This window comes from Xiphophorus hellerii, chromosome 3 (assembly GCF_003331165.1).
Source record: "Xiphophorus hellerii strain 12219 chromosome 3, Xiphophorus_hellerii-4.1, whole genome shotgun sequence".
Classification (NCBI taxonomy): domain Eukaryota; kingdom Metazoa; phylum Chordata; class Actinopteri; order Cyprinodontiformes; family Poeciliidae; genus Xiphophorus; species Xiphophorus hellerii.
This window is the reverse complement of record NC_045674.1, coordinates 8806932-8825341: the sequence shown is the minus strand read 5'-3', so window position 1 is coordinate 8825341 and position 18410 is coordinate 8806932. Positions and strand designations below refer to the sequence as shown.

Sequence of the window (18410 nt, the reverse complement as noted above, 5' to 3'; positions counted from 1 at the left end):
TATTTTTCCTGATTAAAAGCTCATAATTGGAACCATTATATATCATTATGTGTCAGAGGGTTTCATCTAATGAAATGAATCTCAAATCACAACAAAGAACTTTATAAGTCACATAATTTCTGCATCATGCCATTGAGCTGAAATGATTTTCTCTAACAGTGTATAGTCAAAGAAAGTCTTATTACACAGAAAGTACAAATTTGCAAAAAAATTTTTGTTATTTCTGGTGTTTTTTAGTATATTGCAAAAACCTTGCCATAAGCCAAATATGCCAAAACAGAATGTCTTGAATTACTGATTTTTGATTTTGAGATTAACATTTGTCAGGTTAAAATCACAAACTTTAATTTACTTTACTTGTATTTTATGCAATAGACCAACATAAAGTAGTGCATAAATATGAACTAAAACAAAAAAAAAAAGTGGTGTGGGATGCATTTTTTATTCAGATCTCTTTGGTGTGATACCAGAAGCCACTGTAGCTTCTGAACTAATCTTAGTATCATTACTCATGTGGTGAGAGTTATACCAATTAATATCAGATCTAGCAAAGTACTGTCTGCAAAATGATTGCAACAAATTAATATCCTATATTTGTGGAAATATTAGACATTCTTTGGAGTTACAAATAATTGATTTTTTTTTTCTCTACAAGTATATGTTTTTCTAAGAAAAATTGAGTTCAATGTCTATTAACCATTTCAAGATGCTGAAGGCAAAATCTAACAGACTAATTTGTTAGGTTGTTATGTTTACTTTTACATTTAACTTTTTAGATCAAACATACTTTCAAACATTTTACAGAAGGAAACCGATTGGTAAAAAATAATCACATATGTGTTTGTTGTGAGAAATCCAGACCTCCGAGAATGCATCTGAGTGCTTTTGCACCTCCTGATATTTTATGTTCTTTTTGTTGTCTCTGACACCTCCCTCCCACAGACAGGCTGGTAGAGTTTTTTTCTTTTTTTTTGCGGGTTTCCTCAAACGCGTCCATTTGCATTTTAAACATGTCAAGGAAATGGCTTCCGCCTCAGCTGCTGTCACCGTGTTTGGCAGACAAGCAAGGGGTGTCTGTTAATGTGACACAGACAAAATATACACCTCGCTACAGATACCGCTGTGCAGCATGTGTTACAAGGCGCTGTTGCAAAAACGATGTCACTGAAAGCCAGGTACAGTGTCAGTTTTAAAATTAGATGCATTCATGCAGTAATTGGCAAGATCCTTTGGACTATTTGGCCAATTAGCTAACTGTTTTTAAGTGCATATATGCAGTATTCATAACCTTGTATGAACTTTTATGTTTCAAAGTAAAAAAAAACAAAACAATAAATCAGGGAACTATGAATAAGAGTTGATTAACAGCAGGAGCCTCAGTCAATGCCTGAAAATGAGAAACAGTGGAGCTCTGGCATTTACAGAAATCAGTGTGCGCCACATTATGAATTATAATAGAAAATTCTCCCCTGTTTAGTTTAATAATATAGGCAACTAACTAGCTCATTTTGATTTGATTCTGCCTCTCACAGCGTACCTCTGCTGCTCTCATATTTCTCTGCCAGTATCAGCAAATTGGAAGAGCTGCTGTGCAGTTTCACAAGAGTGCCGCCGAGTTTCTGTGCTTAATGAATTGCTGAATGTGTTTGCAATCCTTGCAGCCAAAGATCCACTGAGCCTAACTAAACCTTCTTGATTTGTCTTGTTACACTGAGGTTAAACATTTTCTTACTTGGGTCCTTTTTGCCGCAGTTAACTCCATTATGTAAATCCTGGCCCTTCCTCTGTTTATTCATCCCTTTAAGGAATACCTTGGAGAAGGAAAGGACTTCCCTTCCTTGTTTTTATACTCTGAACAATCAGCTCCTTGAGTCAATGTTAAGTACTTCAAATCATAAGAGTGAATAGTATAAGCGGATAGGAGTAGCTCAAATTGGCCAAAAGATTTTACAAGGAAATTGCAAAAACAAAAATACATTTTAGTATAGATAGTTCAAATTGATATCAATAAGTGTTAAGCGGTACAGACTTTAAAGCTGAAGATGGTATTTTCATGTGTCATGTAGTTCGTCTAATGTTATGTCAAAGGGAAACAATGTTAAAGACAATATATTTTCTTTGTTTAATAAATTGTTAACTTTTGCTTAAGTTGTGGTACCAGTAAAAATTTGTTTGCAAAAAATGTGGAAGGTAGGAGCTCATTTGAATCCTACATTGGGCAATGTCATTGTTGAAAAGTGTAGTATTTGACTGAAATATTTATCAAACAAACTGTCATTTAACAATAAAGATCAAACACTGACTTGTTTCCTAAAATCCTAATGTCTTGGGACTTGCTTAGAGTTTGAAAATATTTGCTAGTTGAAAGCTAGCATTTAGCCCTTAAAGAACATGAGGTATTTAAATTGTTTGAAAGCTTCCCCCTTCACTTTATGTTGGAAAAATACATTTTTTACAGAAATCTGAGTATTGACAAAAGTACAAAAGGTCTAAACACCAAACATGGTGACACACATCTACTCAATGAACTGAATGATGTGAGACTCAAATAGCTTAAAAAGCACAAAGTATGCAAAAGGAGTTAATAAGATTAGCAATGGTATCATAAAAGTGCACTGACAGAACAAAAACAGTGTTTTGCAGGATCATTGTAATATCTGGTTGTGTATTGCACAGCTATGAGTCAGGCATATACATTTCTTTCACTAGGTCAACTTCTGTATAAGTCCTAGAGTTGAAAACATCACACCACTCAGATCTAGCATAGCTGACAAAAGGCATTTGTCAAACCTCTTTCTCATTTTATTATTTTTCTCCCAACACATGATGCTCTTAAACAGGGCCAGTGACTGTGTTACAGGGAGATACATGGAACAATGTTTTCCATCCCGACCTGCCAATCTCTGACAAGTACCTGGCACCTACTCTTTGCTTTTTTTAAAACAGCAGCTAGGTGACAACAGCCTTTGTCTGTCATGTGAGACAGAGCCCTGCAGTTGTTCCTGACAGGTAAACGTCTTATGAAACAGTCAGGTGAAGGAAATCTTGGAGCTTGTCAGCTAAAGAGGCACAAACTAGGACCTGATGATGAAGAGGAGGAGGTCATGCGATGATTACACTGTTTTTGAAAAGATAAGCAGCCGTGTTCGCTGACATACCTTGTTGCATTAAGGAACCAACTCCAAACCAGAAGCTGTTGAGGAGCGTGAAGTTGTTCTCCACCACGTCCGACCCAGGATTACAGGGATGAGCGTCGTACCATTCATACGGGCTAAACCTGGGGTGGAGGAAGAGCAGGTTGAAATACTGTTTCTGTAAATTATTTCAGCTCAGAACTGAACTGACTGGGCTGTTTAAGAATTTTGGAATAAACCAGACTAAAATCTATAATGTGGACATCACTACAATTTTTTATCTTGGTTAAAAAAAAAAAAAAAAATTTTGAAGATGCTGATTCAATCTTCTTATTGGAATAAAAAAAATTGATGTACAGTGCTAACTATAAATTTTGGAAAATATATTTCTAACAGAGTTAGTATTTGTTTTGCTTTACTTTTTGGTCACAAAGGCTACCCAATAAATCAAAGGATTTTTCTTTTTTAATTATAATGTGATTGATTAACAGATAAACTAGCAAACTCATACAAGTCCTATGTGAAAAGTAATTGCCCCCTTGTTAAACGGAAATTAACTTTGACTAACCACATTTTGTGAAAAGACTATTTCACAAGCCACACCCAGATTACTGACTGACTATTAGAAGTAATCCTGATTACATAATGTAATCTTAAATAATCTCAATGTACCACATTTTTAAAGAAAAACAGATCAGAACAAAGTCAGCCTGCAAAGGGTTACAAATCCAGATTTAAGACATTGTAAGTTGACAACCATAAGAGGAACTAACTATCATCCTCCTACTACTTCCTGTCATCTTCTTCATGTTTTTTACCAGTAGTAACAACCGAGCATCAGGTAAAGTCAATGTTCACGATTCAACAAAAAGAAAGAATTGGGGCAAAAATGGCATCCATGTATGAGATGAAAAACAACCACAGGAAAAACAAAAACAAAGGCCCATATCAAATTTTCTTTTAAAAAACGTGTTGTTGAATTTTAAACTTTCCGGAAAATATTCCAGGAAGAGTAAAGTCAAAGTTCCATGTCCCGTTACATCTCAACACACAATTTTGAAAAAGAACTTCTGAAATTGTGAAAACTATAAATCATTTGTTTGTGACCTCAAACCCAAATTGCATATCAGCAAGTCTAGTCAAAGCCTAGATTTAAACTGACCATACTGGTCATATTTTTAAAACCCTCTAGCTGAACAATTCTGTAAAGAATAGTGAGCCAATTACTATAAAAGCTTGAGGGTAGCTGTGGCTGCCAATGTTGGAACAATCAGATTTAGAAGACAATTACTTTTTCACATAGATACAGTTTAGTCTTAATAGCTTTCTCTCCTTAATATGGCATTATCATTGGAAAACTGCATTCATATTTGCTCATGTTATCATTGTCTAACTTTAAAGTTAGTTTGAGAGAATAAAATGTATGTGTGACAAAAAGCCATAATTTATCTTTGTTAAGGTTTAACAGTTTGATGCAAGAAATTCCTGAGCTTCGAACAATTTTACTTATTATTGTAATTCTATGTGCCAAACAGAAAACTACTGAAAGCTTTTGGCTAAATACTACCCAATTTCCCATTTTAGCAAGCTGTTTGTTTACACAGACAGCTCACACTGTATGCCATAAATATTTTATAACCTTTCCACATTAAAGACTGAATAATTGTCTGGCATTTATTTTTAACTTTAGCTGTTTTGCAAGAATATTTTCCATTATTGTGTTGCCATTCCAAGGCGTTGGCCAGAATTCTTTTCACAGCTGCAATATCTATTTTATCTAATCAAACAGGACATCAAAATACTTTCAAACTCTTCTGACCTGGTTTTTAAGGATTACCTTTGGTAATCCTTATGCCTTTTTAAAACATGTTTTGTGCTTAAAGGTGACCAATGAGTCATGGATACACAAACAGGGTATTAAATGTCATCTTTGAGAATGTGAAACCATTTGCCATTTACTTTACTATCTGCCATAAACTTTGCAATACCATTAGGGTAAACATTGGTTTTGACATCAGATGCTGAATGAAACGTCACTGCTTAGCCGATTACAAAAGTTTTCTTTCAATACTGTTGTCTTTATTTTGGGAAAATGCCCAAAATGGATTTTCTCTAATGTATGTTAAGAATGTATCCACACAGACCTGAATGAGATTGATTATGAACATTTCATTTAAAAATGTCATATCTATTTGCTAAAAAAATATTTAACATTATATGTATTGAATTATTTAGAAAAAATCAATCAAATGTTTTTTATTTTTTACGAACAAAAAGTCTCCATAGGTGAAGTTTTCTGTTAAGTTATATTCTACTACTTTGCTATCTTTTACCTGGGTGGCATTTGCAGTCAGGCTCCGTCTGGCTGTTGACTTGTCTCCATTTTGACCAATCCTTTCAGCCTCATTTTGTATTACTTAAATGTTAAAATGGAAAGCCATTGCCAAATAATTACATGATGGTGAAGAGGCACAGAGACTCAAAGAGACCTTCTGTGTAGCTGAAAGACACATGAATAAGCCTTAAAACGGCCACAAATGATTTGAGTGCATTCCTTGAATTGAGACATATTGGAAGAATAGTTCAGACATTTTTGGCCATAGCTTAATGGTAGAGTGCCGTCCAGTTAGAATTTTGGGGGTCAATTTGTACACATTGCCATGACTACGAGGCAATTTGGATGAGCTCACTATCAATAAGCCCATAAAACCTGCACATATACTGAGGACAAATATTTATTAGCAAGAACTGTATGTTCTAAAAAGAGTGCTGCCTATAAAAGGTTTAAATGGCTGTATGTAAAATTGGAGCACTTACTTCTGTTTTCTCTGCTAGTATCTTTAAAGATTATTGTCCGTCAAAGACTTTAGTTTGCCTCAGATCACATGCTTACAGTCCTAAAGGCTGCACAACGAGGAAGAAATCTAGAAATATGTTTGTATGAAAACACAAAATCACACACATAAATCAAAAACTGTTTCATTTTTTTTTTGATTTTGTTTCTTTAAGAAACTCTGTCCTAGTCTATTTTTATAATATATGTTGTATGTAGAATTTAATTCCAAAGTCACTATTAATCTCAACTCCACATTAGAGATTTTGCCTTTAACCTAAACCATTGGTGATCTGTTTAATAGAACATTGTTTAATACTGCAGAAAAGTTTATTTCACCCAGTTAATCACATTAAGGTAATAATACTCTGATCACAAAAGAACCAAGGAAGTAAAAGGGGAAATTGACTATCAATGAACAGATGCATAGATTTTGTTATGCAGTACAATTATTTAACCACTCTGAGTTCTTGTGCAATTTCTCAGTTAAATCCTTGCAGGCCAACAAATCATTCTGGACAAAGACTGAGTGTCAGTTTATATAGTCCTAATTTAAACAGCAATATATATATATTTGTGAAAAATATCTTTTGATATCCATTTGTGCAATATCGAGGCACCGTGTCTTTTTTCACTATATTGAACAAAATATGCACAGAAAGTTCAATTTATGTTTACTCTTTATATTATTGTGGTACTGTTTAGGAGTAGCAAAAAATAGTACTTTATATTTGAATTGTATTGACATAACAAAGTATAAAATGTAAAGATTAAACCACTGACATGAAAATAAATGGATTAGTAAAACAACTTCACTTTCAGAACACCTTTACATCCCGTTGGAAGAAATGTGTTATAACACAAAAATCTTCTCTACAAATAAAAAATGCAATAGCAAAACAGAAAAAAAGTATTTGCCTGGGGATATCTGTGTTAAATTAACTATCCCAATGTAACAAATAAACAGAGCATAAATTATAATTAATGCAAATTTTAAATTCCCTTTAAGATGGAATTTATAGTTACACCTTAAAGGAAATTTAAGGTGGAAATTTAAGATGGAAGTTTAAGGGAATTTATATTTATATTTAAATACAAAAGCCTTAAAATAAAGAGTGATCCCAAAATACCACTCTTTGCAGCAGTTCTTTAACTGTTATCATCCTCCTCAGGGTGCCTAGTGTCAAGACAAACTTAGGTTATCTTCCAAACTAGTTTATAAAAATTTTAACTGTTTTGAAACCGTTATTTGTTCTTTGCACAACAGATACAGACAAGTGTCAAATCATCTTTATTTTGAATAGGTTGGCCTCTTGTCTTTTCTCATTTTGTGGTATGACTGACAGAGGTTACTTAAAGTAAAGCATATATTGAAAAACAGATGTCTCAATCTGTTGTATTTTGGAAGAATTGTTGATTTTTTTTGGTACAAAAAAATGTTAAAGTGGGTGTTTTTTCCCTTACTTCATGATGTACAGATTTAAAGTTGGACTTTGATACTTTATACAAGGCAAATTTATTTTACAGCAACTAAAAACATATTAATTTTAAGCCTTTCACACGTTTTATACCATATGAAAGGAAGCTCCTGTTCTTCTAGTATTTATATGTTATTATGAAACTTTTACATTTGACAAAAACGATATTCAGCAATATAATTATCACGGTTCAGTTTAGGTGTGATATTGTTAAGAACACACTGAAGTTTCTATTATCCCTTTAAAATTACCCCTTTCTGTCTGAAAGAACACTGTAATTATCCTGTACATTAACTTTTATATAGATTTAAGAATATTTAAGGCAATTTACTTCTCCCTGGCACAGACAGCCATTGAGCTCTCTGGGGTACCCTTTAGTGAATGATTGCAAAAATTTAAGATGATTTTAAACTTATGTAAAGCCACTCCATAATTAGTTTAGTTTCACAGAAGCAAATGAGGATGAAGGAGTGCAGCTGTTTGCTCTCAAGCCCTTGAACTTCCTCCAGCGCCTGTTTTCTAGAACTTCCTCAAGCACCACTTTGCATGAGAAGCAGCAGGAAATGCAGGCAGTGACACTAAAAGGATATTAATCGTATTCAGGACCAAAAAAACTAAACAAAACAAACAAAAAAAACAGATAATCCCCCACTAAAAAAAATATGCTGACAACCTGAACTTCATTATTTATAAAATATGTAAATGTGGATGATTAACTATAAATAAACTCCTCAGATGTAATTTCACATCAGGTGTGAATGTTTTTTTTATGCTGCTGAATATGATAATTACACAAGATTGTCTTTTTTTCTTCTTTTTCTTCTTCAAAAGTCTTTATAAGGCCCCTTGCGATTCCCAAAGACATCATGTAGGAAACCAGAAATTACTTACCGGATGGGGCTTTAAAACTATGCTTGAAGGGTTTTTTTTATATTCACACTGCTGGGCTGTAGAGAGCTCATGCAGACATAACTGCCTTGATCACTACCCAGCAGTTAACACAGTATGAAAGACTGGACTCATGTTCTCAAAACTCGACGCGCAATGATAACAAATTACTGTGACTCCTGAAAACCACATGAGGAGAGGAATGAAGGACTGAAAGGACAAACAGCTTAAAGCATCTGTACTTACCTTGCAATGACAAAAAGAACACAGCTAACACCCAGGTACGCCAGCAGAATGTACACCCAGATGTCTGGAGTCATGGGGTTTAGGAAGGAGAAGAAGCCGTTGTTTGTGGCATTGGGTCTGCGATACAGGATGCTGATGCCCATACTCATGAAGGGTTTTGAGAAGTCAATGACTTTTTCACGCACATAGGTAATGGTGAGAGGGGCCACTGCCAAGTCTGCTCTCTGAAAAGGGAAAATAAAACGGTTTTAGTTGTAGATTTGTTTTTTCAGACCAACACTTTAATTTTGGCTATCCTGGGCCAACAGTCTGCATGTATACATTCATTTGTTAATCAAACTACTAAAATCTCAACTTTTGATTTATTGTACTTCACAGAAGTATTAAGAATTGTTCACACTTAAATTGCAACAAAAAGTTGCAATTTCACAAAATTGCAACTTTGCAATTTTTTTTTTCAGTTAAAGACGAACAGTCTTCTTTAACTTTAACATTCTTCAGTTAAACATTCTTCATTTTAACTGAAGAATGTTGTACATTTAATTAGTAAATTTCACTCTGATATACCTAAGCACAATCTGGAGCATCAAAATCTTCAGAAATCACCTAATTAATAAACTCCCACTGTGTTTAATTTAATCTCAGGCCTTCAGAGAACAGTTGTGTTTATCCTAATATGTTTGTTGGAGAACATTAAGGAACAACTGCCATAATGAGCACTAAGAAAGTCATCAGACAAGTCAGGGATAAAGTTGTAAATAAATTTAAAGTGTAGTAAGTTTATAAGAGAACATCTAAAGTTCATTGGTAAAGAGAGAGAAGCAGTAGAGATGGATGTAGTTAAAACAATGGTGAGTGGCCATATTTGAAACAGGCAAGGGTTTATCTTCTAGCAAGAAAACAAGCAGGTAAAATCATAAGTGAACTACATAAATCAAAGGATCTAGATTTTAATGTCTTAGATCTAAAATCCCAAACTACAGTGGTATGAAAAAATGCATGTGCCCTCCCTGATTTCCTTTTTTTTTAAAAAAAAACAAAGATGTTTCAGGACATCAAACCAATTTAAATATTAGCCAAAGCCAATAAAAGTTAACATAAAATGTATTTTTTAAATTAATTTTGTGAATGCTTGTTATTAAGGGAAAAATAAATCCAAACCTGCATGGCTCTGCTTGAAAAAGTGAATACCCACTAAAACCAATAATATTCTGAAACAATGAAATGTGACAATCAGGCAAAAAAAAAATAAAATAAAGAAATCAGGAAGGGAAAAACGTTTTCACACCACTGAGAATGATTGAAAGTTTATGTTTCCAGATGCTTTTCATCCTAGCTGATTGAGCTTGAGCTAATTTGGAAAGAAGAAAGGGCAAAAATATATTCATTTTATTGCAAGCTTTGGTGAAGTAATTGCAATAAAAGGTGGCTCTACAAAGTATGAACTCAATGAGGCTGAATAGCATTACATGTCACATTTTTTGAGACTGTAATGACAAAATTTGTCACAGTTGAGGAGGTATGAGACTTAAGGAAGGTACTGTGTCTGATAAAGAATTTATATAAAATTTGCGTCGGAAGCCCCTGATCGCACATTGTGAATAATTTCAATAAATCAAACTGATACAGAGAATAACATGTCAAAGTGTAAGAGCTAGGCTGTGAGTTTGTGAATACATAGAACAACACATAGTTGAGACACGCATGGCATAGCAGGTTAAGTTGCGGTCGCCACCCATTATAGAAGTATGCGTGGACTGCAAATTTAAATGGTCTCAATATCCATGCCCCAACCACCCACGTACGCTGTGCAACCCGAGAACCACCACCATCCTCTCCCCCTACATGATGGCTGGGCAGGAGGTTAATGAAACCAGCTGCTTGGTTCACGCTCGGATACCCTTTTCCCTTCCAAGAAACGACACAACCCACAAAGGAAGGCTTTCTTTAATTCCTCCATGTTGAGCAGTGCAAGAGTAACAGGGCTTGAATATACAACAGTTCACAGAACTGCATTTTCAACACATAGAAATGATAGGTTTTTTTATGTTTTATCTATTTTGTGAAAATAAGGCTTATTCAAAAACAGATTTAAATCAAGTATAGAGAAAAATTAAGAATGTGTAAAAGCTGTGTTTTTTCGATGGGCTTTGTTACACAATAATTTATGTTTATAGGTTGTTGCAGTTGAGCACTGAATAGAAATTCTTTTGTCTTCCTCTGTCATATATTATCCTTAACATTGAACTTAGTCAGAATTAAACTCTGTTGTTTTACACAACTCTTGGCCTAGATCTACACTCTGTGTACCCGTAAAAGCAGGTCAGAAATTAAACATTTTCACTTCACATGTGGCACCTTGAATTATGTGCTCCTGTGGTCTGCACCATGGTGGTTAAACACACAGTTGATAAAAAGACAGAAAAACCAGAGAATCCTGCCGCGTATTCGCTGTTTCTCCTAAACTATTCAAATTCGCATATCACATCCTGTTCACTGTATTCTCTGCTGCCAACTGCTGCTTTGAACCAACCTGCCACTCAGCCATAAGATCAGCCAGCATGCTATTCCAAAGATCCCTACGGTGGGTTAATATACATGCAGCATGTCCTTGTTCTGCTTTCTGCTTCTGCACACAAACCGGGCGCAAGCACTACACACACAATGTCCTAGTATGTGCCACATGGTGCAGTGTTATCTGGGTTTGCAGATGGTAGGCTTAACATTGCTGTCCCTGCAGACCTTCTCACCTGATAACAACCTTGAGAACATTTATTAACACTAACATGATCAACATATTCTCAAGAGGCACTAATACATAGCACTGTAAGCTAGAGCTATATATTCTGGCCGCTCTCAGCATGCAGTAATTAAATATTACCCACAATGCTTTTTATCAGGCATGCATGTTCTCCTTCTGTTGTGTTACATAAGCACGCAGAATTAAATAAATGTTATATTTTTCTTAAGTCCAAATTGAGACACAATTTCAATTATGCTTTGCATTTAACTGCACTCATCTTCCCATCAGCTCTGACCAGCTTCCCCATCCCTGCTAAAGATCAACATTCCTACAACATCATGTCTTACAATGCTACAGATGTGTTCAAGGCGGTTGTTGTTTTGTCATACATACAAACCGAAACCTTCAATTCTTGCCTAATTTGAAAAGAGCACATTTCCCAGATGTTTTCTGTGTGCCCTGTATGACTTTTGACAAATTAATAATGTGATTTCTTGTGGGGTTCTGGGTTTTTTCATGCTATATTTGTGGCCAGTTGGCTGCTTCTCTGATTCATTGTTTGACCTGTCTATGAGTTTAGGTGAACGGCCATATATTTTTAGGTTTTTAGGTGTGGCTTATTCTTTACATTTTAAGAGAATAGATTGACAAGTGCTCTGACAATAAACAATAACATTTTATCATCAGTCCTGCTGCATACTTCTACTGTCTTTATTGCACCTTTATTTGGACATTCTGGTATATGGTAAAAAAAAGTCGATATTCCAGTCGATTTATTTATTTTTTTCGTGAGGTTAAATAGGGGTGATGGCTGGATGACCCGAAAATGTGTTTTAAAAGATGTTTGTGGGGATTCTGGTCTTGCAGTATTGAAGCATACAAAGAAGTTGGAGGGGAAAAAAAACAAAAGCATTATTTAGTTGCAGCCTGTAACTGATTTAACAAAAGGTGTGTCTTCTGAGGCAAATAAATCAATTATAGGACTGCAATAACAGTACAGGTCAATAGCATCAACAAGTTGCCCTGCTGTGTCTGATAAAAATCAAAGTCACTCTCATGCAGGTTAGAATGAATTCCTCACAAATAATTTTTTTGTTTTGTTTTGGGGTTTTTTCAAATAAAATACTGCTAAAGCACTGTTAAATAATCTCCAACTTTATGTTTTTACCATAAATCTATCTGACAACATGCACAGACAAAGAGTAAGTGTGCTGGTTAAAACCTTTCAGTGTATCTGTCGGTGAAGAGATTAATTGCCTTGAAACAAACGATGTGGTAAGAATGCTATTAACATTTGCATCACAGCATGATTAACGTGATCATCTATTTTGACTAAATCAAGTTTAACAAGGCCTATTGCATCATTTAGCACCTTACAAACAATGCCCTTTGGCACAGCAGTGAGTTTTGTGACTACAGTAAAATAAACCACTGCATGTTGCACATATAAAATTGTGACACTTGGCAATGTCAACCCAAAATGTCCCTTCTTGTGGAGAAAATCAGATAAGTTGATATTCATAGATTTATAGATAAATATCAATGAATATTTATTTATATATAAATATCAATAAAAAGAATGCTTTGAAAGAATGCTTTCAATTCTTTCAAAGCATATCAACTGTAGTAAGCAACATTATGTGTTCGGGGACAATTACCGGTATGTGTTTTCCTGACTTATTTTTGTACCCCTTCTAAAAAAAAAAACACTTTCAAATATTATACAGCTTATCTACTGCCTCTAAACAGAAGGGCCAATGGGTTATAGGAGGTTAACACAAAGTAATTACAAAAATGAAAGAAATACCAGCATGTCCACATGTACTTTCTTTATCTTGTGCATAACTGTTATTACTTTTCCTTCCAACAGATTTGTAGATATGAGGATTCCTTTTGATGCCTGCGTCTCATGTCATCTCGGGGTCAAATCGACTGAGCTTGCCTTTTAGCCCATGCTTCAGGTCTGCCGAATTATGATCAGCTTACTCTTATCAACAAGGCACTGAACCAAAAGCACTGAACCAAAAAATAGAACTGAATAAATATCTACAGCGTTATCTCCTTGCATCCATAATACTTGGATAAGAAGAAGTAAAAGCAATAACCGGCAGTATAGATGCTGATCTTCAATTCAGGTGTTGCACTGGAAGCAATGAGTAAACTGATGATTCAGATGACACTTTGGGTGAGCTCTTCAATGGTTTTAGATTCTCTTGCTTTTCAAAGCTATAAACTAAAAGAAAATACACCAATAGTTAAGCCCTGATGTTTATGTAAACTCTATAAGCAAATAAAGTTATTTTCTTCACTTTGTGGCAATAAGTCAGACTAAAAATTTCTGTTTTAGGCCAGTTAGGATAAGTATTTTAATTTTTTATTTTCCTAAATGTTAAAAAATTGATTAGAGAATATCTTAGATGTTACTAAGCCTTAGACAAGTTGAGGCTTAGGAACAAATAGTTTCTCCTAATGCACAATAAGTCTACGAATATAATTAAATTGGCTATAAACTGGCTAAAGCAAAACAAAGTTAATGTTTTGAAGTGGCCATTACTATATATATATATACAGTATATATTTGTGTGTGTGTGTGTGTGTGTGGGGGGGGGGCGGGGGGGTGCGTGTGTGTGTACACCTAAAACAATCCATTGATAGAAATGAACCTGTCATAAAATCTAGTCTGAATTAAGAAAACTGTTATGATGATGTAACTATACCAAATGTAATTAATTACCACACAGTATCAACATGTTTGATTGTACCATATTTACATTCTCATCATTATTGTCATTCATTACAGCCTCTCACCATGTTGGTCATTTCATTATGTCATCTACTTGATATTAATGCGGACGTTCAGCTGTCAGCAATTTACTCTGACTGCCTCATTGTATTTGATCTGGTGAAATGACTGACAAAAAAAACAACAAAAGCTCACAACACTGTCAAAACTGGCTTCTTCCAAGTCTGCCATGTTTGTTTAGACTGAAGTCACGTTGGAATTCTAGAAGTTTTTTTTAAAACTTCCTGTCTGGGAAATCAGTTTGTCTGTGGTGTGTTGCTCTTGTTGTGTGACCCAACCAAAATTGTTACATCAAAGATTTTTGGCATTATGTGTGTGGTCTCTCAGGATTTCAAAGTCAATGACAATTTTTAAATCTTGCTGTATGAACGACACATTACCAGGGCAAAATTTAAGAAAAATTTTACAATTCAAGAACTTCTAAGAATTTTGCTAAAATAATGCCACTGGCAGCAAAGGTTTAGTCTTGGGAATCTTTGAGAATAAGGGCTCCGATCGCAAGTTGGCCTGGAAAGCTGACTAAGGTCTATGAAGAGGAATGAGCCAAACTTCCAGTTATTTCAACTAGTGTGATACTCAAAACATTTGACCCAGTCATACAGTTTAAGAAACAATTCTATTATTAGTAAGTAACTCTTTATAAACATCTAAATCTAAAAAACAAAACAAAGAAATAATCTCAGAAAAAACTTTAATTATGGTCGCCTCAATTTGTAATCCTGATTGAGTTAATTTGAAGTTAAAAAAGAGGAAAATTTGTTGTGTCTGCATGCAGTTAATGTAAATATCTTGTTTAAACTCTAGATGCTACTGCTTACTTATGTTTTGCCCTTTAACAGCTTATATTAGAATTTATACACAGCACAGAGGTGTCTATCACCTGACGCTACCTCTTTGCAAAACAGTATTTATATCTTAAGTCATAAGCAGTCATTTATTAGTACTACAGCTTTTTTCTTTGCCTACAAACCGGTAACCTTTTTCACTATGGTAACGAGGAACTTTTCACTTAAAAACCAAAGACAAAAAACATATGTGCTTTTAAATTGTGGCCTCGTGCATTTCCAGTTTGTGCCTGACTTGTCTGCCTCTGGTAATCCATTTGTTCCCTTAAAGGTTATAGTTATCAACGTGGATCTGGCAAAAAGCTTGCGTGTAAAAATAAAGTGCTGCAGTGGGAGTCCACCTTTTCCAACCCTTTCAGCACCAAGCCATTGACTCCTGCCACACAATTCCCTGCACTAAATGCCACTTACGCTATTACAAGTTTTCAGCTGCGTACAGCTCTGACCTGATGGGGCTGAGGACAAAGGGAGTGCACCGACAGGGACACTTATGAAATGCCAGCAGAGAATAACCACCACCAATTGAATGCAAGGCTATTTCATGACTGCTAAAGTTTTGAGTTTGACAGAGACTGCTGCGATCACCTACTGTCCTGTGGAAAGACGATGGTCGACGTGTTTGCAAAAATCCTTTCAAGATGTGCTTCATCACACGCTTTCTTCCAGACCTCTGGTCATCCAGCTGTGGCAAGCGTTGCGTTTCACCGAGTGACATCAGCACACTCATAACTTTTAGGCAACCTTGACATAATTGTGCCATAAATGTAACTGACAGGTTAGAAGGCTCTTCCTGACTTGTATTCAATCATAACTATATCACTGTCTACATGGAGGACACAACCTGCAGTTCAGCTGAAAGGCAGGCCTTTGAAAATTCTACAATGACACAAAATGTACAAAGTGCTATTTACAAAGTAAATAGCAATGATATCTAATATTAAAAGGAATATTTTGACTTATATATAATAATATTCTAAATAATTTTTTTTCTTAGTTCAAAGACAAAAAATCATTGAGTATTTAAAATTAAGCTCACCTGAGGAGTAGAAACAGATAAAGTTAATAAAACCTATTTTCTAAAGTTAATAATTTTTTTCTCATGGACACCTTTTAAAGCTTTGTATGTTTTTAAGTACACATAATAATCACTGCTATATTCATAAGCAGTCTGGGCATAAAGTGAGTGGCTCTAACTGAACCTGAGAGAAATTGTGGCTCAAGAACTCGGGCGCCTGTGAAGAACTCACACTTCTGTTTTTACACTTAACAAGCAACCACTGATCATTGAGAAGTGTAAAAAGAACGCAAGGTTTTACAAGTGTACAAAATGTACAAAAGTGTAACATCCACTAAAAGCTGGAGAATTGGAGAAGAAGCAGCTAAAGCAAGTGCCATTAATGTCTAGAATGTTCAAACCAAAAAAGCTGAATTGATGAAGAAAGAGAACTTTCTCGGCCATAATTAACATGAAACAAGCTACGACACAAATAATCAATGAGTCATATCAAAACAGAGACAAATTATGCTAGTGTTAGTCTAGCAGTTTCACACTACATGAAAAAATTGTGAGCTTTAAAACATAAAAATTGGATGGGACAAAATATATGTCACTGTCAAGGTAAACAGATTGAAAATGAAGTGTCCGGATCATATTCTTTGAGGTGAGTGGGATAAAATAACATTACCAATGCTGACAATGCAATACTGATAAAATAAATGTAGTCTTTCTTACAGCATGCATTTCGAATTGATTTTATTAACATTATTGATCAGGACATCCTGATTGAAAACAGTTGTTTGGTTTAAGATATTTGAAAAATTTTCATTTATTTGAATTCTCAAATATAACATTGACATCTTACTCTACCACTCACCCCTAACAAGAAAGTAAAATTAGAAGATTTTATTTCTTCAATAATTTGCCCTTTTTTGAATTGGAAGGGACCTCAAACCATCTTTCTTTACTATATGCACAATCTGGAATGGACCTTGGCCTAGCATGGCTTCCAAGCATTTTGTTTCGTCCCGCTTGTGTTTATTTACATGAAATATAACTGGGAATTCTCATACTACTGCAGCACCCAGGCAGTCTTTGAAATGCAAAAACATCCGACTGCTCATATTCATCGCTATAGTGAGTGAATGCTTGTGTGAACATTTCAAACACAATTATGGTGTTAATTAGTGAGGCTTGCAGATGCTGACAGGTTTATTTTATTCCCATTATGCAAAGCAAAAGGTGCTTTTTTTTAGTCATTATCTCATCGGCTGAAGCCAGAGAAAAAAAAAAGAAAAAAAAAATTATATAAAGCAAGACTTACATGTTCTATAAGTTCCCTAATCATGCCATTCCACTGTCCCTTGTCATCCAGTGAGCCGTATTTTCCATCAGGCACCAGGCGGATCTCATACGTGAAGCCCAGGATTTTAGCAAGCTCTTTCAGCAAGTCGATGCAGAATCCTTCAAAACGGTCGTTCCCAACCAGTGCCTTGTCAGACTTCTTAAGCATGACATATGGCTCCTCCTGCACGGACCCAAAAGATCAAATGAGAAGCAATGGTGAGGTCAGCTTTTTCAATTTGTTTCAGCACATGCACCTAATTGAAGAAAAGCGATCTGAGCTGACGAGTCGCTGTAGCACTTAACAGATAGTGACAGCAGATTCAAGTTCAGTGTGCAGCTACAGAGACTTAAAATATGAAAGGAGATTGAAGTTTTTCACATACAGAAACATGAAATACCCAAATGCTAAGCTCCAATAGGCCTATACAAACTAAACATATTGATGGATATTAACTTATTTAGCTGGTGGATACATCGTAGCCAGATGCTGTAATAAACTGTGACAAAGTCCCTTAACCTAGAAACAAAAGTTCATATCTGCTTTAAAACTATGAGGAAAATCAGCTTTCAGCTATAAGTTAAATCAGTGGTGACAAGTGTAAAAAAGATCGAGGGGTATGTACAACCATGAGCAAAATACTGGAAAACATGCAAACTTAAATTCTGTGTAAAAAAGACTCATTATGGCAAATGGCATTTAACAAATAAAATAGGAACATTTAACCAAAGGGGGTTGTCCGTTTTTTTACAATGTACAAGAAAGACACATTCAGGGAAAAACAGGCAGATGATGTCGTTAAGCTAATAAGTAGTAATTGCAGACTAGCTGTTTGAGCACAAACCCCAACCAGTCACTGGCATAAAATCAGTGACTGGTACAAGTAATTCTCGTATAAAGACCAGTATGGCAAATAGGTATTATTTGCATGAGAAATAAATATAATTGGAGCTACACAATTCAGTGATTAGTTTTTCAATATTCAATATCAAAATAACTAAACATTATATATGAAAGTAACAGAGACAGCGTTATTAGTATAAAGAAGTAACATTTTCTGTTCAGTTACCCAACAATCTTTAGAGGCCTGCGATAATC

General features: G+C 34.9%; 1 protein-coding gene across 1 annotated transcript in view; it reads right to left on the bottom strand.

The window, feature by feature from the left end:
• The window catches only part of grik3 (glutamate ionotropic receptor kainate type subunit 3), a 120164-nt gene that overhangs the window by 14572 nt on the left and 87182 nt on the right, over positions 1-18410 (bottom strand). Inside the window, exons 10-12 of the mRNA XM_032558977.1 lie at positions 17292-17495; positions 8580-8803; positions 3159-3277 (exon numbers count right to left, since the gene is read on the bottom strand). Coding sequence (XP_032414868.1) covers positions 3159-3277; positions 8580-8803; positions 17292-17495 — 547 coding nt within the window. The remainder of the gene's footprint in view (positions 1-3158; positions 3278-8579; positions 8804-17291; positions 17496-18410) is intronic.